The 24,019-nt window shown below is 33.6% G+C and overlaps 1 protein-coding gene across 1 annotated transcript in view; it reads left to right on the plus strand.

The window, feature by feature from the left end:
- LOC143254516 (nose resistant to fluoxetine protein 6-like) overlaps positions 1-20,601 on the plus strand; it is a 30,858-nt gene extending 10,257 nt beyond the window's left edge. The window contains exons 4-15 of the mRNA XM_076509689.1: positions 514-601; positions 1,167-1,270; positions 2,629-2,796; positions 3,598-3,691; positions 4,309-4,395; positions 5,204-5,366; positions 9,447-9,526; positions 12,505-12,627; positions 13,804-13,924; positions 16,236-16,422; positions 18,205-18,347; positions 19,998-20,601. Coding sequence (XP_076365804.1) covers positions 514-601; positions 1,167-1,270; positions 2,629-2,796; positions 3,598-3,691; positions 4,309-4,395; positions 5,204-5,366; positions 9,447-9,526; positions 12,505-12,627; positions 13,804-13,924; positions 16,236-16,422; positions 18,205-18,347; positions 19,998-20,204 — 1,565 coding nt within the window. The 3' untranslated portion in view covers positions 20,205-20,601. The remainder of the gene's footprint in view (positions 1-513; positions 602-1,166; positions 1,271-2,628; positions 2,797-3,597; positions 3,692-4,308; positions 4,396-5,203; positions 5,367-9,446; positions 9,527-12,504; positions 12,628-13,803; positions 13,925-16,235; positions 16,423-18,204; positions 18,348-19,997) is intronic.
- Positions 20,602-24,019: the final 3,418 nt, after the last annotated feature.

Here is a 24,019-nt window from a genome sequence, read left to right on the forward strand (position 1 = left end):
GCCCACTGCACCTAGCCGTCCCTAATTTAGGAGTGTAAGACTAGAGGGAAGGCAGCTAGTCATCACCACCCACCGCCAACTCTTGGGCTATGTAATAGTGCACCAAACTTTAATTATTGACTCCTTATTCTCATGTAATAGTGCACCAAACTTTAATTATTGACTCCTTATTCTCATGTAATAGTGCACCAAACTTTAATTATTGACTCCTTATTCTCACGTAATAGTGCACCAAACTATAATTATTGACTTCTTATTCTCATGTAAATAGTGCAACAAACTTTAATTATTGACTCCTTATTCTCATGTAATAGTGCACCAAACTATAATTATTGACTCCCCTTTTATCCTGTAGCAGTATAGTAAATGAATCTAGGTAAAGCACAGCCTTTTAAGATATTGTTTCTACTTCTGTTTGATCTCATTTGAATATAATGAAAACGTAGCATATTTTAAATGTCAGTTATAATGCTTTTGTTACTTTTGTACTGTAGCTCATGTTTGTTTTTTCAGTGGCCTCACAGATACACGTAAAGGCTTCTGTAATAGACTGTAATGTCAGAGAAACACTAGAGTTGAGAAAGGATCAGATTATTGTTATGTAAGTGTTAATTAAAACTGTACTTATGGACGTTTCGCATATTATGAATTCGACTTTATCTTCGTATTTAAATTATAATTAAGGATCTTGTTTCTTATTCAAATTTAAATTTATTTAGCTATGGGGAAAACTGCATTTTTTGTTTATATTTTACTTTTAGAACCTCTGTAGTTAGTTATTATAAATAAAATAACAAATAAACAAATACTTCTGAAACATTTTAACAAACTTAGATATTCTCAAGAACAGCCTAAGGATTCATTTCTTGTAAGCCTTTATCAAACTTTTGATCACTTAATATAAATCAATAGATAATTGTTATTTTCCACTTTCTCACAGATATTATTAGGACAATCAACTGAAATTAATTTTAAAATAAGTATTTTTTTCTCCTTTGATGTTCTACTAACAGGAAACACCAAAATCTATAGATTATGGTGGACAGCAACTCGAAATTAAAATTACGACGAAATGATTTTAAGTGTAAAACATAGTATAAAGTTTAAGTCTCTTTGTCTGGAGATAAAGAATATTACAAAATACTAGTATTTATTTATGTTTACAGAATGTTCCTGCTAGTCGTAGGAATGATACTTGTTTTTGCTACAATTGCGGACGTTTGCACTTCTCTACCGAATAACGAGAAACGAGTAGAGGATATTCGTAGAAGTTAGTATCTTATCAGTTATGTTATTTATGAATTACTTTTAGTATAATGTATGTACCCTTGTATTTCTTATCTGTGTTACGACTTCTCTGCAGACAGTAACGTTTTAGATGCTATCGCACAGCAAGGGAGTGGGTATACTGTGAGAGTGGTACAGTAGGAGACGACTTATGTACATACCTCCAGGTGTCAGCCCAACCCTTTGTCGGAAATTCAACAAACTCGTAAGTTCATGAGTCTGGAACTAGTGACGTGAGTGATGTTGAACAGCGTACGTAAAGTGATCTTTCGAAACAAATTTTCTTATTATAGTTTCAGTCAAAGAACTATAACAAAATGATGTCATGCATAATCGTGTCAAGTCAAGCTAATTATAACTTCTACAAGGATTTACATACGACCCCTGTACCCAGAATATACTTAACAATTTTAGTAGTACATCTGAAGGACAAGAAACTTCTAAACAAGTAGTAGGGCTAAATATAGAATAATGGAAATATATACTAATATATACATGATATGCATCTAATAGTGAAACCATCTGTAATGAAAACTACATTTAATGTTTATACAAAGAGGTCGTGTCTTTGTGACGTCAGGAACATTTGGTTAGTTAAAATGCTTGCGTTTTCAAAAACACAATTTAACTATCTCTAAAAAGACTCACCTATTATAAAGAATATAGATTTTTAAAACTTCATAGCAATTTTAAACTTCAATAAGAAGCTATTACTTCGTTATTTCAATTTTATCTAACTTATAAAAGATACGTAAGTACAAGATATTTTATGCAGTATTTTAATGGATGGTAATGCGCAAGTTTTTCGGTTAATTATATGCTTAGAAAAACAATTATAATATGGTTTATAGTGTATTCAAATCTCCTGTCGAGACAGTTAATTAATACCTGATTACTATTAAGAGTAGATTGGTAATTTGAATGAATCAATCAGCACTTACAAAAAAAGTGCAAGAGAAATAAGGTATTCAGTATTCAAGTATTAAGATGTGATATTAAACAAAAAGAACCAAGTTATGTTGATAGGAAAAGCTCTGTATGAATGTAATTTAAACAAGAAAGATAAAAGAAAACTGCCCACCGTTTTGTATGCTCAATGTTTTGCTTGTTTGACCCTGTTTAAAGAGAAGCCACAGTATTATTTCTTGCTCCTAACCTTAGCAGCAGTTGAGGAGCCACAGTATTATTTCTTGCTCCTAACTTAGCAGCAGTAACCGTCGTGCCTTTAAATCTCCATCTATGCCATTTGTTCTTAGTTCACAGTTATTCATAATATCACTGGGTACATAAAATGTACCCATTTTTAAAGCGTAGTTCCTAACTTGTTTCACTTATTTTCAGCTATTGGTTTCAGGTGTTTACAATCCTTCTCTGTCTATAGTAATGCCAAGAAAATTCTAACAACAAGAAGCTCCAATACTTTACGTCCATTACATGGAATTCGATTCATATCCACTCTATGGGTAATACTGGGTCATACTTTATTCTACACTTCCTTTCAATTATTCAGTAAGTTTAATATTAAAGTATTTCTGAGCATTTGATGTAAAATCTTTAGTTTTACGCTATTTTGTAATCTATCTTTTATAATACTTTGCAAAAACAATTACAGTAGCCGTTCTTCAGAAAAGAAATGTTGAAGTTTATTTTTAAAGGACCCTTCACATGTCGAATAAATTTAACGTTTCTGTACTGTTCTTTCCGAAAATTATTAAAATTTAAAATCATCTATCCAAATACCACCACTTAGAAATAAAATTTAAAATAAAGTCCTGTAATTATTTTCAATATTCATTTATTTTTCAAGTCATTAAATTATTTTGAAATATTCTAACAGCTGTGTAAAAATCTCTCTCCAGTTTCTATTCTGGGATTTAAGGATCCATAGATAATAATGTTATTATTAATTAAAGAACTCTTCACGAAATACAATTTAAACTATTACATTTAGGTTTAACGATTAATAAAATAGTTAATAGCACCAACTTATATGTATCTTATACCTAAAGTAGTGAAACAGAATTCATTACAATCTCATAATGTTACGTGTTACCTCAAACGCTTCATCGAACAGTCTTACTATATGTGTTTCCTTCAAATGAAGACAACAAAGTATCTATACGTTAAAGATACGTATTGTTTTCATATGAAATAATTAATACATATATATATATAAGAAATGCACAATCTACTTAAAAAGATATGTTAAAGTATTTCATTTTCAAATGTTCCTATGTAATGTTATTATATTTGTTTAATTCAAAATGTTTTATAACTAAAACTTATACATATTTTCCTGTGTTCCTATAGATGAAGTTTTCAGAGTGAGAAAATTACTCGGCTTAGTTCTTGTCCAACCTCTTAAACACGGCACAGTTGTAATGGAAACTTTTTTCACTCTGGGGTAAATTTATTCAGTATCAGTTATATTTTTACAATTTTCACTTGGAGGTTTTATTATTATATATATATATAAACATGCTGTAGATACTGATATATATCTCTTCTTCTCTGATAGTTTTATCTCAAAACTTCATATACAAAGAACCGTTAAATATTTTTCTTCTCTGAGGCTTACTGTCTTCTTCTTACATATAAAAATCAGTGTTGTATGTTTGTCTGACTGGTGTAATTACATCATAGTTTAGTATGAAGAAGAGGTGTATTGATTACAATGACATTTCATTTTGACATAATACTGCGATAACTTCCCATAATCTTGGAATTAAATGCATGGTGAAAAACGTGCATGCGCGCCACCTTGCAGTTTAAATGAAGCTAACGACAAAATGCATCTCACATAGAGTGCGAGTTTATTTACTTGTCTTTTTTCTCTTTCATTTACGGATATCATATCCAACTTTTGTAATTTTTATATATACGTTCTATACAGTTTTTTGTTTGTACCTTTCCGTAAAATTTTTGTGTGTATGTTTTTTGTTCTATTGGCTTGTTTTCATACTTACTTTTAATTAATATTTTATGGAGACAGAATGAATTATTGAAATGTTATTTTTACAGCGGATTCTTATCGTTCTATTTGACTTTCAAGGAGTTATCCAGAAGGAGTTATAGCTCTATACTTTTCATTTTCTTCAGGTGGATGAGGTAATGATAATATATACGTAATGGTTATTTACTGAATGTTTGTTTGTCTTTAACTAAACACGAAGCTACACAATGTGCTATCTGTGCTATGCTCACCAGGGGTATCGAAACCCAGTTTTTAGCAGTGCGAGCCCAGCGGAATGTTATCTGTTTGTGTAGCTTTGTACTTAATTCTAATGAGCCATCTGTGCTCTGCCCACCACGGGTATCAAAAACCTGGTTTCTAGCGGTGTGAGTCTGTAGACATACCGCTGTGCCACTGGGGAAGGCAACACAACCTTGATTTTACATATAGAATCAACCTGTTTAAGCTAAAGTTCATAATCAGCCTCGTTGCAGTGTTAAAAACAAGGTAATATAAACTCCTTTATACAAAGACGAGAGTATCTGAATTTGAAACTTCAAAAATATTATAAAACCAATTCAATAATATATATAGCAGAATTTTTCTCCTTTCGCTGTTCACAAATCTGATAACTCTTCATGTTGTTGCACATGTAAATACACACTACATGCACGTGCCTGAAACTTTCAAATCATGTGAAACTAACTTACAAAACTGCATCAATCATTTCATCGAAAGAAAAATATTCAAATGTAAATCCGGTATTTTACTAATACGATTTGAAATTGGAGAATTAGATGGACAATTATATATACTAATATCATATTTTTTTAAATAAAAGAAGCCTATTGTTCGTGAACTGTTACTGAGTACATTAGAGAATCTATATAATCTATTTGTAATATTTGTGATCAGTTTAGGTTACAAGTGTTTAAGTAAAAATCGAAACTTTTCCTTTTGCAGACTTTCTCCTCCACTGGTGTTTCTTTTGTGTTTAACAATGCTGATTCCATTACTGGATTCTGGACCATTATGGAATGAAAAAATGGAGCAGTATTCTGACGATGTTCGTGATAACTGGTGGAGATACGTGTTTTTAATCTGCAATCTCAGAGATCAAAGCTCGGTAAAGTTGTTTTAACATTTCAACACATGTAAATTTATACTGAATGAGCACATGAACATTGAACAAACAAATAAAAGAAGGTAATTCTGTAAACATAGATTGAACATTGATGTTGTTTGTTGTTTTTTTTTTAGGTAGAAGAATATTTTTCGGAATGTTGTCAAAAGAATTTTTCAGATGTTTCTTTTCAAGCTACTGTAACACAGTTTTTATTTTACTTTTATTCCTTAAAAGTAAATATACAGTTATCCTGATTCGTTGGGAAAGGGAGCTTTTGGGCTGGGATTTCTGTGCTTATTTGTTGACACTAAAGTATTTGAAATAAAGAGGACATTGTGCCGTTTTCCTATTATTGTTATATAGTTGTGATTGTGTGGCAAATTAACTTTTCCAAATATTATTAATGTACTAGCAGACACCCATTTGCGATAAACGTATTATTTTTATTGCAACAGTACTCGTTTATTTTAAGTATAATATTTCTAGGATAATAATGATAATTCTAATAGCAGACGTTAAGATCTGCGACTACACCTTTCTTAGGCCTAACATTAGTTAAGCCTTTATTAAGAATGATCTATATTCGATGAAAAGATAAATTAACACTCTAACGTGTGTAAGTTTCACCCAGTTTAGTGAAGATTTAACTTTACCGGACTTAATATTATCAATAAATAAGTTTATAATGTTACTGTGTTAAAAGTCGAGCGTCAGACTTTTCTTTGAAAACTTTGCTAAGCTTTTATTGTTGTTGTACAATATGGCTGCTAAAATATATTAACATCTGTTGGAATGAAGTGCGCGCGCATTCTGAGGACAGACAGAATTGTTTATTATTGTAAGAGATCTTATCTGTCTAATATCTATGAGAATATAGACAAACATAGCACCTCTATAATAACGACAGTCTAATCAGTTTTTGTATATCTAATATACTTTGGCTCGGCATAGCCAGGTGGTTTGGTTTGTTTTCAATTTCGCGCAAAACTACTCGATGGCAAGTTGCTCTAGTCGTCCCTCATGTAATTTAGAGCAAAATTCAAAACCAAACTAACAATAATACAGTATATAGATGTAACAATAAAGCGTAGAAAAATAAATAAACCTCTCTTCTATAAGAATAAATAAAATCAACTTAAACTTTCCAGTTTCTAACAAAATATAGAAATAAATAACCTGTTTCTCGTTTCACCGGGGTAAGCCAAAGTCAAGTACATGTTGCGTACACACAAGTTTACAGTTGAAGAAACGTCGTATGTACCAATTCCAGTTACAGAAGACTATGTAAAAGTTTGTGTAAAAAGTTAACTTCATATCTTCAACAAAAAATGTCGCATCTTGGGGATGTAGGTTCGTTATACAAGTGGCATTGAAGTCCAACTATTCAGCCTTATTACATATAACAGTTGCCCAAGAATTGGCGTTGGGTTTTGTAAACCGCAAAAGTACTTATTATAAAAAAAAAAACATGTTATGACTGTGGTCATAACTAGTAAGAAACAAGTTAAAAGAGTAGAAAAATTATTAGCTGTATTACGTGCTTTTTGAGTCCGCAATGGCAAATAATTCCAACCAAATAGCTATCTGTATTATTTACAGGAAACTACTTAAACTAATATCGTACTGCTAAGTACTTAGAAGTTCTCCACAGTAATAACAAACAATAATATAAGTGTTTTACCTGGCTCTCTTTATTTGATTTTAACGTGTGTGTGTTTTTCTTATAATAATGCCACGTCGAGTTATTTACTGTGTCCATCAAGGGTGGATCGAACCCCTGATTTTAGCATTGTCAATCTGTAGAAGAACCACTGTCCTTGCTGAGAACTTTTTTAAGCACCAAGTTATTGATCTAAGTTAAATTTTAACATAAGACTTGTTTACTTATTTGTTGGAGGAGGAGGGATTGATTTTCTCTGTTTACCTCTGTGTAAAAGACATGTTTCAAAACTAGTCAGAAGTTGGTGGCTTCAGTTTGAACGAATATAAAACAGGTTGTGCATTGGCTGATGGGGTTGAACTGGAATTACAAGCGGTTTCGTCATAATAATGAATTCTCTAACAAAAATATTTTATCACCTGGAGATTTGTTTGTTTTGGAATTTCGCACAAAGCTACTCGCGGGCTATCTGTGCTAGCCGTCCCTAATTTAGCAGTGTAAGACTAGAGGGAAGGCAGCTAGTCATCACCACCCACCGCCAACTCTTGGGCTACTCTTTTACCAACGAATAGTGGGATTGACCGTCACTTTATAACGCCCCCACGACTGAAAGGGCGAGCATGTTTGGCGCGACGCGGGCGCGAACCCGCGACCCTCGAATTACGAGTCGCACGCCTTACGCGCTTGGCCATGCCAGGCCATCTCCTGGAGCAGTTTCGTCATTATACTAAGTTGTCTGACGTGAACAATCCTGTTCCTTGGAATTGGAAGCTAAGCTGTAGATAAACCTAATGTGAGAGTTACAGAACAGTATCTGTAGCCAATATGCTTTCAAAGTAGGAAACACTGACTGCTTTTTGTATATCGGTAAAAAGAGTTCTTCTTTATACTGCTATTCAACGACAGAAAGTTTGTTTTCGTTTACTCTACTGAACGAATTTTCACTTAATACTTTTTGCGAAACGTTTTAATTACGAATTTGTAATTATATAGAATAATTATATAGAATACTTGTATTTCAAGCGAGTTTCTCGTCGTCAAGAGAACATGTCTGCCCCATGATAAAAGTGGTTTTTAGCTTTATTATACCCAAAAACGTTTCGTTTAAAATCAAAATCCTACAGAATATAAAGTAATACAGATATACTCGTATTCGTATCTCTTAAATGTTTCACGTTTAATTAATATACCAATAAAAAATGGACCGAAAGCAGTTAATATTGGCATTTTTTTTAGTGGAGAAGCAAAACCTGTGCCCCTCCAGCTTTGTGTGAAAATAGAATTAAGCACCAGATAGTCTATGTAACTTATTTTTATATTTTCTTTATTTTACGCTAGAGTGAAATTATTTCATTGCCTGTGTTTTAGAAAAAAGTTTATTTAATGAAAAATATCGCGATACATTGTGTTTATCCTTGGCCACATCTTAACGTGTTTTTTTTTTTTTTTTCTCCAAAAGTGTGTCTGCACTTGATAAATTGATCAGTTTTGTTTTCAGATATCAAGTTTTACCTAGTTTAGAAAATATAAACTGGTTGAATAAATTACATTAAAGTGTATTTTAAACGTCATAACGACAGTCAGTGTAACCACGTCCAGTCACTCTCTGTTTAACAACCACCTTGTACCTTGACGAAAGCACTGCAGCGTAGTTTTCTTTGCGAAAGAGGTCGTTGTAAGTTTTTCACATCCAAAGAATAATATTCTTCCCTACATGCTTTCTATAATCTATCTAGTTTACAATAGATACGGTTTCTCTGAGCTTGTTTTAATAGTCCAATCGCACAGATATCCATATGTGCTAGGTCCGGCGAATTTACTATCATGTCTTTGTATGGTAAAGTATGACAATCCGTATGTAACCGTTGAACAATGGGTGTTACTGTAAATTTTATCTTGATGAACCTATTCTCTTTCGGCCTCGTTTATCAGGCAGATATCCTTCTTGATAATACTGGATTCTTTTGACTTTTATATTACGGTGCTGTTACCTGTTACAAGACAGCATACTTTACATACTACTACAGTTTGGATACGACTTATTAGAGATCTCTTTCTTCTGTTTCCCAATGTCGTTACGTGCAAGTTATATTATCGTTTTGAAATTTCAAAATTCTCGATCTGAAAACACGTCGATGATCCGATTGTAATTATATTTTGCGTTGGTTACGGCTGTTAAACAAGGTCAACATGTACTTCTGGAACACTCCGTTCCATCACGAACTTATAAAAGTTTTGATCGTTACTTGACCTGCTGATTTGCTTATTCAAAACCGTATTAATACAGCGTATTCACCTCTGTATATATATATATATATAAATGATAGGAACTTGCAAACTACTTTTTTAGATAATTATTCGTATTTATAAATATACGTGCATGTGTGTGTAATAGGAAGTTCTTTTATATTTTTTCACAGATCTTAAGCTACACTTGGTACATAGGCACCGACTTCCAGATTAATATACTCTCTGCCTTCGTGATTACCTTGTTATTCAGGTTAGTTGGAAAAATACAGATTTAACTTAAATACTTTTATCACTAGTAATGACTAATTGTTAAAGACATGTTATATTCAACTTAATTAAACTAGAGGACAATGGAAACTAGTCACAACTGAGATCTTCACTGTTAAATCAATCATCAGTGTTTTTACCAACCTGATGTATTCTGAATACGGTATTGTGTATAAGGCTTATGAACATAGTTTATTTTTAGTTTGAAAATAACTGTGAAGGTAAATAAATATTTTAGCGACGTAATGATACATGATTGTGAATAATGTGAAATGTTTATTTTTAATACATTTCTGAAGGTAAAATTGAAATGTAATATATATATATTCTCTATCTACTTCTGAATGTAATATTTGTGAAATTATGGACACTTCTCAACTTGGTAATCATTTTAAATGCATAATTTCTTTTATTTTGCCCTAAGATAAGTTATTATTATTTATACATTCCATAAAAAGGACTTTTACATTGATATACCATGGTAGAACAGTGATAACTTACAACGCTCAAATCCGAATTTCGATTTCCCACGGTAAACACAGCAGATAACCTCACGTGACTTTGCACACTAGCCATGGACAACCGATCCTCGTCACAAGATAAATCAAATCTTAGTTTTGATTGTTTCGTTGATTAATTTTTTTTTTAATTAAACACAAAGCTTCATAATGGGCTATCTGTGTTCTGCCTACCACGAATATCAAAAGTCGGTTTCTAGTGGTGTGAGTCCACGGACATGCTGCTGTGCCACTGGGGGGCAATTCCTAATCTACTAGCAGTAAAATGTTCGTAAGCGTTCATAATTCCAGAGGATACTTTAAATATATTTTATTAGATTGCGGGTTCAAATCTCGTCAACAAATATGTTTGTCATTTCAACAGTAGAAGTATTATAATGTGACTGTTTATCCAATAGCTCAATAATTAGTAGTGAGTGTATTTGACCAGCTGCCTTTCTTCTAGTCTGTCACTTTGCGCAAAATTCAACAGACAAACAACAAACTTTGTTTGTATCAATTATTGGTCGCAAAGTTGCTGTTTTTTTTTTTTTTTTAGCTTCGTGAGGTTATTTAGTTGAGGAATAACAATAAAATCTTTAAGGGTAAAAATGTTCAGAAAATAAATAAAAAATAAATTCAGTTCTGTAACCAGTTTCAGCATCAAACTCTTGAATAAAAATTCTTAAGTAGGTACAGATGAGAAATAATACAGGCTTTTAATAAAATAAAATATTTATTTGGCACTTTTACAGAAACGTCTTGTTATATGCCAAGGGATAGATGCGAAACAAATCTAAGAGGTCTCTTTTTCAATTGCGCTCCCTAGTGGCACAGTGGTATGTCTTCGGTTTGTTTGTTTGTTTGTTTTGAATTTCGCACAAAGCTGCTCGAGGGCTATCTGTGCTAGCCGTCTCAAATTTAGCAGTGTAAGACTAGAGGGAAGGCAGCTAGTCATCACCACCCACCGCCAACTCTTGGGCTACTCTTTTACCAACGAATAGTGGGATTGACAGTCACAATATAACGCCCCCACGGCTGAAAGGGCGAGCATGTTTGGCGTGACGGTGATGCGAACCCGCGACCCTCAGATTACGAGTCGCACGCCTTAACACGTTTAGCCATGCCGGGCCGGGTATGTCTTCGGATTCACACCGCCAAAAACCAGGTTTCAATACCCTGAGTGGGCATAACAGAGATAGCCCATTGTGTAGCGTTGTGCTTAACTTTAAACAAATAAACAAACTTTACAATCGCGGCCCCCGTGTCACAATGGAAATTCTGCGAACGCAAGAAACTGTATTATCGATAATTGTGGTTGGCACGACAAAGATAGCCCATTGTATAACTTTTGTGCTTAGCTACAAAAAAAATATCCAATCGTGACACACTTAGAGTAAACAGTCATGTTAAATCTATTTGAAACACAGACTTCAAATTTGATCATTTTATGAGTTGTATCAGAAGGACTGAATGCAGGCAGAAAATTTGGTTGCTCAAAATCGACTAACTAAATCGATTAGTCGCTAGTCATTTGTCACTTTGATAACCTAATATGTTATTTTAGGATTAATTACTCAAAATGGCTTGACTCACGAAAACAAGTAAATCAATTAAAATTTTATTTTAGTGTGTCACTCTGATAAATTTTCAGCATAGCATTTGCCTCTTTAATCTCTTACATATCTGATCATCTACAATCTCCCAATATGTCTTTCAGTATTCACAGGGAGAAAGGAAATTCACAAGTAGATTTTACTATTTTTTAAATTTACACATTTTCCTTCTTTTGTCAACATGCGATGAAATATTACTTTTTGTTTATTTAACATAGAAGGATAACCTTTATTTGTTTTTCAAGCCCATCATGACACAAATCAAGTTATATTGTATTTAGTTACGTTCTAGTTTGCTGACTCCTGTTGTTTTTAAGACCTTCTTATGTGCTTAACTTTGTTTATCCTATCATTAGGCTTTCACTGTTTATAGGCTAGTGGATGTTTATAAACACATCCAGTTGTCTTATTAATAAACTAGTGCTTGAAAATATTATAAACTTAGAATTGAAAGCTTAACCTTAACAGAATCTTTATGATTACATAAGTTAAAGGTCAGAGTGGTGGTGGTCCGAAATACGGAAGTACTGACTAGAAAGAAGGCAACCATTCAGCTGAACACACAGTCAAGAGCGCTGTTTGTCATTATAATGAACTTGCTTAAAGCTGCAAACCTGTTTTCTTTATAATATACACATATTTACATGTTTATATTATTGTCTAGAATTCGTTATTTCAAAACGTAAATAAAAGTAAAAATTCAGTTACTTTGAGTCAAATAATATATAATTTGTTTTCAAACGTTAATTGTGAATTATGCTAACTAACATAATTTTTCAATATGCTTTTAGCCTTCTTCAACATAAAAGCAGGTTTTTGACTTTTCCTTTTCTGCTTTATTGTAACAGATCACCCAAGAAGGGGCTGTCAGTGATATTGGTGGTAGTTCTTGTGTCTTCAGTAGTTACTGGTGTTGTCACTGAATACTTCAAGTTTCCAGCTGCCAGGTACTTCACTAATATTCAATCAAGGTAGGATATTAATTTATCATACGAAAAACAACAAAGGAAACCTTATGTTTGTTTAAACACAGCACAAAACCTGATTGACAAATAAGAACTAAAAGTCGGGGGCCCCTAAGATACAAAATTAATTCTTAGATTAGCAACGACTACCGTGTTTCTCCGAAAATAAGACAGGGCTTATATTAATTTTCACTCCAAAATATGACACTAGGGCTTATTTTCGGGGGATGTCTTATTTTGATATATTAAAAAAATGAAGTTACAAAGTAAAACTATTAAACTAACCGTTTAAAATAAACTATTATTAAACTATTAAACTAACTGATTAATACTTAAACAAACTAATTAACTAACTATTAAACTAATTAATAAATTAATTTTTTTTATTTCTTTCCTCTTCCTGCCACTCTTATCTAGGGCTTATTTTAAGGGTAGGGCTTATATTAAATCTATCCCCAAAAATCACACTAGGTCTTATTTTATGGATAGGTCTTATTATCGGAGAAACACGGTAAATAATAATCAGTATTCAAAATAAGTCTGCTAATAACAAGGAAATAATAGCGCCTGTTTTATGGACTATCCTGGTGTTATTCTGGTAATAATTATATATACATTGGGAGCGTTTTTATTGTTATATAAATGGAAGCCCATTTTTTAGATAATTTTATTACTTTTTTATATAATGTTGAATCGACTGAGTGCATTTATGTTATTAATTTTAGAATAATTGTATTAGCTATACTGAGATGGCGTTAAAACTTCGTTTGATACGATCTTTGCTATATTAGTCTGTCGTTAAGCCTAACCATCATAGCACGTTAACCGTGATTATGCAAGTACTCTAATAAAAAATAGCTCTAATATTACAGGTTACTTTACTATTAATAACTTTGTTTCCATTGAACATGTTCTTTATTTCCTCACAGTATAATGATGTGAGTATTAGAAAAAACCTTTCTATTACATTATGGATCCTGATATTTCCTTTCGTATGATCCTTCTGTTACTTTAGCGTGCTGTTATTATTGTGTGGGTAGCCTTCCTTGTATTGAAAGTTACTTAAGAATTAAAATGAAACCAATTTTATTGTTATATTTTATGCTATATAAAGAGATTTCCAGCAGAACGCATAGTAAGTTTATTCTGCTCTATTCAAGGCTGTTGTATTTGATTAATTAGGGAGCTCGGAAAACTTATAAACTTCGTGTACGTTCAGCCTTATCGACATCTGGGTTCTTATTTTGTCGGAGCTGTAACTGGATATTTGGTAGTCAAGAGACCTGTAATTAAGTTATCCAAGGTAAACTTCTGTTTATTTATTTTAACATTTACCTATACTCATGCCCCCGTCTCCTGATAACTCAGTGATAAATATGGGGGTTTATAACACTGAAATTCAAGCTTCGATACCTACGGTAGATAGAACACAGATAGCCCATCATGTGGCTATGCGTTTAACAATAGAACATGTACTTTTCTAATGGTAAAATAATGTTTGAAAGAGACTGTTACTTGACCTTAGAACATATGTAAAAGACAGGAGAAAAAATTCATTCGTTATAGACATTAGTTTCTTTCCTTCATTTAAAATTAGATATATTACGAAATGCGAAACACCCAATAAGGAATAGTGACGTAGGAGAGAACGTTCTTTGTCATTAATATTGTGAAAAAAGGGTTGTGTGTATTGTACAATAACATCTACAGAATATCAAAAGTAAAGTAACAGCGTGTTACATAATAATTTAGAATAAGTTTATGAGAAAAAATCATTAACCATATTTCGAAAAATACAGAAGAATGTGCAACTACAAGAAACACTAGTTCTGTGTGAGAAACATAATGTTAATTATTAATAACAACCTTCCTTCGCAAATTGGTTCTATTACAGTACGTGCGCGTTGTTTAAGACAATGCCACAATAGAATTTAAATATTAAGTACGAATACCAACTTACATAAGTATTGGTTTTGGTTTAGACGACCCTGCAAGGGGACTGCGTTTGACTTTAAGCCATAATAGTCAATAAATTTCGCGTTATGCAAAACAATCAAAGAACATGAACTGTGTTTCTTTACGGCATATTCCTCTGCCTGTAATTCATAATTGTTGGAAGTCAGCAAATGAATTTCCCTAAAACTCCACCTTCTAATAATAAACGAACCAAAATTCTTAGTTTGTGTAAGACTTGATAAAAATAAAAAAAAAATATCGTGCTTTTATCAGTCGCTTTCGTGTATATTGTTAGTACTTATGATTACGTGTATAATAGTTATATAATTGACTTAGATCGCTGAACATAATAATTGTTGATATACAAGAATGTCAGTTTCACTGAATGGGACCGTCTTACCTCACTTTACTCTAGCAATACTCACTACGTCTAACTGACGTTAAAATAAAATGAAATTATTTATTTTGAATGTTCAAGTTTTGATAACTTCAGTAGTAATAAGCTCAACGGGATACGAATTATGTTTTGTTTTTTGTTTTCCATGTAGCACTTATGCCAACGACAAAAAATTCACAAGCATCTGTTTTAGGATTAATCAACTTTATTCCATTTAAAACAAGCCAAAAGTCAGCCAGGCTAGGCGAAAAAAATAATTAGTTGTGCATCGAATATGGCTTTGTGGTTTTCGTACAGCGTACAAGTTGAAAGGTCCCATGATCGAACTACTATATTTTTTCCACAAACGTTTCACACTTTTAAATGTGGGAAAATTACAATTCACTCCAGGTATTTGATTAAGAGTATCCACTGAAGTGACCAGCTCCGTTGACCAGTTATACTTCCTCAGTTCACTTCTGACTTCGAGACGTTTGTGTTAGGCCTGGCATGGCCGAGCGCGTAAGGCGTGCGACTCGTAATCCGAGGGTCGCGGGTTCGCGCCCGTGTCGCGCTAAACATGCTCGCCCTCCCAGCCGTGGGGGCGTATAATGTGACGGTCAATCCCACTATTCGTTGGTAAAAGAGTAGCCCAAGAGTTGGCGGTGGGTGGTGATGACTAGCTGCCTTCCCTCTAGTCTTACACTGCTAAATTAGGGACGGCTAGCACAGATAGCCCTCGAGTGGCTTTGTGCGAAATTCCAAAACAAACGAGACGTTTGTGTCTAAACAGTAGGGGTACCTCACCTGGCTATCTAACCCACATGTATTACTAACTACTTTACAAGTTTAAAAAACAAACAAACTTTAAGCTACTCCAATAATAGCCATATAATGTTTATAAATAAATTAATAACGATTAATGTTCAAACGTAAAGTTATCATTTAGATATTACAAAACCAATAAATGTGAGTTATTTCTATAATACATATATTTTTAAATACTTAAATTATTTCAAAACTAATATAATTTTCTCCGAAATTATCTTTTGTAGCCTAAAACTTGTTTATAGTTTTAAAAAATCACAATAATTTACAATAAGATGGTTTTAACCATGTTAATATTTATACAGATAAACATTTTTTATACTTATTTCTATTGTTACGGGTTTTTTTTCTACGTGACAGTAAACCATCTTCTGTCAAACAACTTTAAGTGATAAAAAATAACTCTAGTGAGTGAACATGCACACACTTCATATATTTCTTTCCAAATCGGCAGGTTCAACAACTATTTGGTTGGCTGTTTTTCACGCTGATAATTGTTGGTGTATTGTTTGGGACTATACCATGGACTAATGGTGAAGAAACAGGACGTGTTGCCATGGTTCTCTATGCTGCTTTGTATCCGACTTTCTGGGCTCTAGCTCTAGCTTGGTTGATTGTGGCATGTTTGAACGGATATGGAGGTCTGCACCATCATATTCATTTTGTACACGTTCAAGTTTGAATCGTAAAATTTTGTTTTATTAGAGAATTTACGTTAATGATTAAATTATAAAATGAGTTACGTGTGCATACTTTGATGTCAAAACGTATGATTTTGTAGCTATGTAAGTTTGGTGTATATATTTTTAAATATGATGCACACATAAATACGAAGTATTTGATAAGAGCCGTAACTAATAGCTATTATATTTATTATTCTAAAACGAGTTGAGACGATCTACGTTTTCTAACATGAAGAAAAGTCGACAGTTTTTACAACTTTGAAAAGTTGGTAAACAATAAACATACCCAAAATTGTATTTATCTTCCAAGGTATTAACATTACATTTCTCTCAGTATGCTTACAACATAAAATATTTTGGGACGATATGGGACTTACTAATCTATTTCGACTGTCCCATGCTCTAGACTAAACTGAATATGTTAGTACATAAATGTTTAAAACGATCTTAAAGCCAACCCTTATCATTTTATACCTATCAAGCTTTCTCATAAACTCACTTTAATTTACTGCCTCCACAACATCAGAAGGCAACCTATTCTAAAGGCCAACCACCCTCTTAGGAAAATAAAACTGTCTTAGCTGAAGATGACTCCTACCCTGCTAAAGTTTATATCTTTATCCTCCAATCAGTAGTTCTAACTGTTAAGTATATAAAAAAAAAAATATGATGAATTAACACTATCAGTTTTCTTTACAATCTTACACACTTCAATCAGATACTCAGTAACTCTTCTTTTTTAATCTCTCTTCATATGACAACCCCTCCATCCCTGGAACTATTCTAGTAACCCTCCTCTGAACCTTTTCCAACAATTCAATGTCTTTACTTTGGTTAGGGCTCAAGGTTGAACACAGTACTCCAAATGTGGTGACCTATACAATTAACTTATAACCGTTTTATACTTGTATTCAATATTTCTGCAGATACGACCTAAAATCCTACTTGCCCTACCACTAGCAAGTCGTGGGGGCATTATATCACATGACTTGAGAGACTGATCAACTATTATACCAATATTTCTTTCTCTCTTTCATGATACTGATAAGGCTATGTTATTCCCATCCAATTTGTACTTATAATTCAAATTATGATAATCCACATGCATTATCTTGCATTCATTATAATTAAAACCCATCTGCCATTTATTTGCCCAACTCACTAAATGATCTAAATCATTTGTAAAGCAGCAGCGTTCTCTTCACACCAAGCAACACCTAAGACCTTAATATCATCCTCAAATTTAAGTAATTTATTGACCATTTCTTCATCTATACCCCTGATGTGAATCAAAAAGAGAAATGAGGTACCCCACTTGTAACGTTAATCCAGTTTGATTGAACTCCATTTGTAATAACCCTCTGCCTTCTATCATCTAGCCACTCTTCTTACCGATTTACTAACGTATTCTCAACCTAAATTGCTGTAATCATAAGAGCAAAATTATAATTCAAGAGTTATTTCATAATACGTTTTGAAATTAAAATATAAAAACTGTCGCAAGAAAAGTTAACTTCCCGTATTATGAATTCAATGTACTAAACCCAATATTCCAAATTATCACTACTCTAGTGTAGCAATGGATCACATCAGTAGCAATGAATTCATTCTTATACATGTTTGTAATGAAAATATTTCACCATTTCTTCTTTCACCAATTCGAATTAGTAGCATAACTTGCGACGTTTCAATGATTAATATTAACTATGTTTTCTTTCTGTTTTTATTTTTTACTCACAGGAATTATAAACACGTTTTTATCATCATCATATTTTATCAGACTGGACAGATTATCATATGCTGTCTATTTACTTCATATTCCTGTTTACATGAGTTATTTCTATCAGAAGAAACATACAACTTCCTATCAAGAGGTAGAGCTGGTGAGTATGAGACACGTTAGTTTGAAACAATAGAGTCTTAAATGTGTTGTTTTGCAGCGGTAATGATTTTGAAGAGTTAAATCATTGAACTGTGTTCTGCTAATTAATATAGTCTTCAAAAAGGGTTGTCTTTAATTGTATTTAATTATGTTTAGTATAACACAGGCCCGGCATGGCCAGGTAGTTAAGGCATTCGACTCGTAATCTGAGGGTCGCGGGTTCGAATCCCCATCACACCAAACATGCTCTCTCTTTCAGTCGTGGGGGCGTTGTAATCTTATGATCAATTCCACTATTCGTTGATAAAAGAGTAGCCTAAGAGTTGGCGGTGGGTGGTGTTTATTAGCTGCTTTTCTTCTAGTCTTACACTGCTAAATTAGGGACGGCTAGCGCAGATAACCCTCAAGTAGCTTTGCGCGAAATTAAAAAAACAAAACAGTATAAGAAAACTTGACATTACTGACGTACCCTGACAAGTGTAATACCGAGAAGTCAGTACTGTCATCGGAATGTTTACTGGTATTTAGCGAACAAATGTTAGTAGGGTCATACAGTATGACCTGGTATGGTAGTCAGCTCACAGTCTGCCGATCGTGGGTCGAACACCTTCACCGAACAGAATCGCTCTTTCAGTTGAAGGAGTATAGAAAATAATATAATGATCAGCCGTACCATCCAGTTAATGTGACCCAGGAGTTAAAGTTAACGATAAGTGATATTAACTGCCTGACTTCCCTCTAGTCTATCACGTATAAATGAGAGACGAATGGTGCAGATAATTCTCGAGTAGTTTTACGCGAAATTCGCCAAACAAACACTTCTCCACTTATAATATCATTATCCACATAGAAAAACAACAACAAACGTGTTTAATGCATTTTATTTAACGAAGTAACTTAAAATTAATAAACAGATACGTCTATTTCTATAGCAGTAAATATTTTAAAGAACTTAACCTAAGACTAAACATGATTTAAACTCGTATATTAACTCATTGTATTGATGTCCTGCTAATTATTATAGTCTGGCAGGGCCCCCAGTGGCTAAGCGGAATGTCTGCGGACTTACAACGCTAAAAACCGGGTTTCGATACCCGTGGTGGGCAGATAACAGATAGACCATTGTGTAGCTTTGTGCTTAATTCAAAACAACAATAGTCTGGCAGTCTTTATGGTGAATCTGGACTTATGATCCGTACTGTATTTTCTATGCATTCTATACCTTAAGGATTTACGAGGAACAAGCCTCCCCCCCTCAATGGCACAGTGGTTACAATACTCATAGTGGGCAGAGCATAAATAGCCGTTTGTTTATTTTTTGCTTGAAAACAAACAAAAATTGGTTAATGATAAAAGACGGGGACTTCTGTTTAGCTCAACTCAGCCGTCGAGAGTCACAGATAAAAAAAATTGCTTTGGTATCATTTGACAACTGAAAATAGTTTAAGCATGCGCATAAATAGTTCTCGAGTAGCCTTGCGCGAAATTCAAAGCGAACTAAACGTCTTTGTATGTTGTTAATTAAGGCGAACTGCTTTGGCATTTGTTAACTACAACCAGTATGGATAAAATTACATTTCCGATAATCGTGTTCAATTTCAAACATTTTTGTGTCTTTTTACTCATCTTACGAATCTTTTTTTTCCTTTAGGCTTACATGTTTTTCGGAACCGTGATGGTGGTCTACCCTCTTGCGTTTCTGTTTACTGTTTTCTTCGAGTCGCCGTTCATTGCACTCCTTAAAACTATATTCACCAAACCCCGAGAAGGGGACTCGTCAGATCTCTGCATTATCCAAAACTTTAAAGAAGAGAAGACGCTGCTTTTTAAAACAGCACACACCAACAAATCGATATGAAGTTAACACGTTTACAAATATTTTAGTTGTTAACTAACGAGCATGTGATAAAATCTAACAACACGTGTCCTGTTTGTCAGTTGTTCTGTTTTATTGCCTATCACCAAATATAAACACATGTATATCAGATGTCACTTTCTAATCACGTTCAGAGACATCATCCAAAGTGTGTAATGAAATGTTGTTCTATTTTAATTATGAATTAATAATACTTTTGTTAAAGTTCATACAAATGAATTAAGAGTAACGCTTAACAATCCTGCTAATATAACAGACCTGAGCGTTTGATCGAGAAATTTCTAGGATATGGATATGTTGTTTTTATATTTGACTAATTCGTCGCCTACGCGAAAAGTAAAATAAATTTTCATATTTCAATTTCGTGGATTTATACTGTATTTGAACAGTGAAGTTTACAACACACGTTTCTACATCGAACGTTTAAAATAATTTTACAAACGAAATCCAATTCATCTTTATGTTTAAGTGTTTTGCGTGCTGTTTATTTAACGACTAGTTATGAAACTACAGATAAAGAAACCGAAGCGAAATTTTGATATAATTAATAAAGTCTTATTATAAATAATAAATATTAATAACGTCTTATTATGAAAAGAAACTAATATGACTAAACGTTAAAAATAACCAGAATTAGGTGAGAAAAAAAATCACACAAACTATGAAAATAATAATTTTAACCAACTTATAGAAGTCAAGATCGATAAAACGCTTAACATTGAGATATGAAATAATTTTGAAGATTTTAGTAAAAGTGAACCATGCATCAGTACTATCCCCCTCACACCAAATATGCTCGTCCTTTCAACCCCGGGAGCGTTATAATGTTACAGTCAATCCCACTATTACTTGACGGTGGGTGGTGATGACTAGCTGCCTTTCTTCTAGTTTTACAGTACTAAATTAGGGACGGCTAGCGCAGATAGCCCTCGTGTAGCTCTGCGCGAAATTAAAAACAAACAAGTATCAGTGCTAAGGCGATAAACAAATTAAAACGTTTGGGAAGATCAAATGGGAAAAGTCAAAATAACATGTAAAGATTTCGTTCTGAGTTCAACTAGACAAACATTTCGTTGTTAAAAAAGGTTTGGTTAAGTGATGTAAAACAAAATATGTCTTTCGCAAGTTTATTTACAGACAGTCGTTGTTTTGAACTTACTGGTGTTTATTTCTTCCAAAACGACTCTTAAAAATTCCAAACAAAGAACATCTTTCTAAAATTTTGAAACGAAGTTTTTGAAAATGCACGCTAATATCACTAAATAATATTGATGATGCATTATGCCAACTGATAAAGTCACTTCGATAATTTCCGCATAGGTATCAACCACAATCTATATATTTGAGTATATTATTTGAATTCTTCTGCTAATACGAGTTGAGCAAAATTCCCATTGGTTAAACCGTATAATGAATAATAAGCCAATAGAAATCAAAATCAAAAGACTGGATAAACGTAATACAGACAGATAGGTTCATGAGCTGCAACTTGTGCAAACATATATATATTTATTTATTCATAAAACAAGTATCTGAATATCCTTTTTGACACGGTCCGATATGGCTAGGTGCTTAAGGCGCTTGGCTCGTAATCTGAGGGTTGCAGATTCGAATCCCCGTCGCACCAAACATACTCGCCCTTTCGGCCATGTGGGCATTATAATGTGACGGTCAGTCCCAGCATTCGTTAGTAAAAGAGTAGCCCAAGAGCTGGCGATGGGTGGTGATGACTAGCTGCCTTCCCTCTAGTCTTACACTGCTAAATTATGGACGGCTAGAATAGATAGCCCTTGTGTAGTTTTGCGCGAAGTTCAAAAGTAAACCTTTTTGATACTCTCGTTTCCCAGTGGGACAACGGTAAGTCTACAAACTTACGGTGCGGTGCGTAAGTCCGATTCGTCTTTCTCGCAGTGTACCCATAAGATATCTCGATGTGGGTTTGATCTGAAAAAGAAACAAAAAACTGCCAGCGACTTTGACAGATTTTAAATGGAAACTTAGTTTTGTTTTGGTGAATGCGTTTAAGCTTAATACTTAATAAGTAACAACCATCTCTTGTGTGTTACAGCAACGTGTGTTTTCACTCTAACCAATTGAATAAAGAGCAAGTGTTGATAGATCTAACTCCTTAATGTGAGTGAGAAACTACATCGTAGAAAAAGCAACTAACCACACCTACTGGTACAACAAGCAACCAACTAGACCCACTAGTAGAACAAGCAGTTCACCACACACACTAGTATAACAACTAACCATACATACTAGTATAACAAGCAACCAACCAGACCTACACGTTGAAGAAGCAACCCACCACATGTAGTAATATAACAAGCAACCAACCAGACCTACAAGTTGAAGAAGCAACCCACCACATGTAGTAGTATAACAAGCAACCAACCAGACCTACAAGTTGAAGAAGCAACCCACCACATGTAGTAGTATAACAAGCAACCAACCAGACCTACAAGTTGAAGAAGCAACCCACCACATGTAGTAGTATACAAGCAAACAAGCAACCAACCAGACCTACACGTTGAAGAAACAACCCACCACATGTAGTAGTATAACAAGCAACCAACCAGACCTACAAGTTGAAGAAGCAACCCACCACATGTAGTAGTATAACAAGCAACCAACCAGACCTACACGTTGAAGAAACAACCCACCACATGTAGTAGTATAACAAGCAACCAACCAGACCTACACGTTGAAGAAGCAACCCACCACATGTAGTAGTATAACAAGCAACCAACCAGACCTACAAGTTGAAGAAGCAACCCACCACATGTAGTAGTATAACAAGCAACCAACCAGACCTACACGTTGAAGAAACAACCCACCACATGTAGTAGTATAACAAGCAACCAACCAGACCTACAAGTTGAAGAAACAACCTACCACATGTAGTAGTATAACAAGCAACCAACCAGACCTACACGTTGAAGAAGCAACCCACCACATGTAGTAGTATAACAAGCAACCAACCAGACTTACACGTTGAAGAAACAACCCACCACATGTAGTAGTATAACAAGCAACCAACCAGACCTACACGTTGAAGAAGCAACCCACCACATGTAGTAGTATAACAAGCAACCAACCAGACCTACACGTTGAAGAAGCAACCCACCACATGTAGTAGTATAACAAGCAACCAACCAGACCTACACGTTGAAGAAGCAACCCACCACATGTAGTAGTATAACAAGCAACCAACCAGACCTACACGTTGAAGAAACAACCCACCACACGTACTGCGAAAGAACAATTTCGTGTGACGTTTACTAGTTTCCTGTATGTGGTTTGAAATATGATTAATTAACAAAGTTATCGCACATAATTTTAATTTTATGTTTATTGTTGTTTGTATCTATAAACACGAATGTCATAATTGTATTTACCTTAATTATATATATGATCTATCTCTGTACTAGAAACGAATATTATCTTCACAGAACAAACCTCATGAAAATACACAAGAGGAAATATTGTAATAAAATGTAAATGCCAATACTAAAAGTTTAAACATAAGTGGAACAATATAACAATATATACATTAAAATGATTTTTAACAGTAAAAATAAAAGTTCGTATTCTTTTGTATAGAGTAATACTAGCCTTAGAATTTTGATTATGAAAGGCATCATACCGTGGGTGTTTTTATAGTGATGTAGTGAGACAACACATGGTATATATATATATAACACTGAGCCTGATAAGAGTACGATTAGTAGGTGGTATAAATATAGCTTGTATAACACAAAACTGCATCTGTTTTATGGAGTTTAATCTCTTTA

Source organism: Tachypleus tridentatus, chromosome 6 (assembly GCF_004210375.1).
Source record: "Tachypleus tridentatus isolate NWPU-2018 chromosome 6, ASM421037v1, whole genome shotgun sequence".
Lineage (NCBI taxonomy): Eukaryota > Metazoa > Arthropoda > Merostomata > Xiphosura > Limulidae > Tachypleus > Tachypleus tridentatus.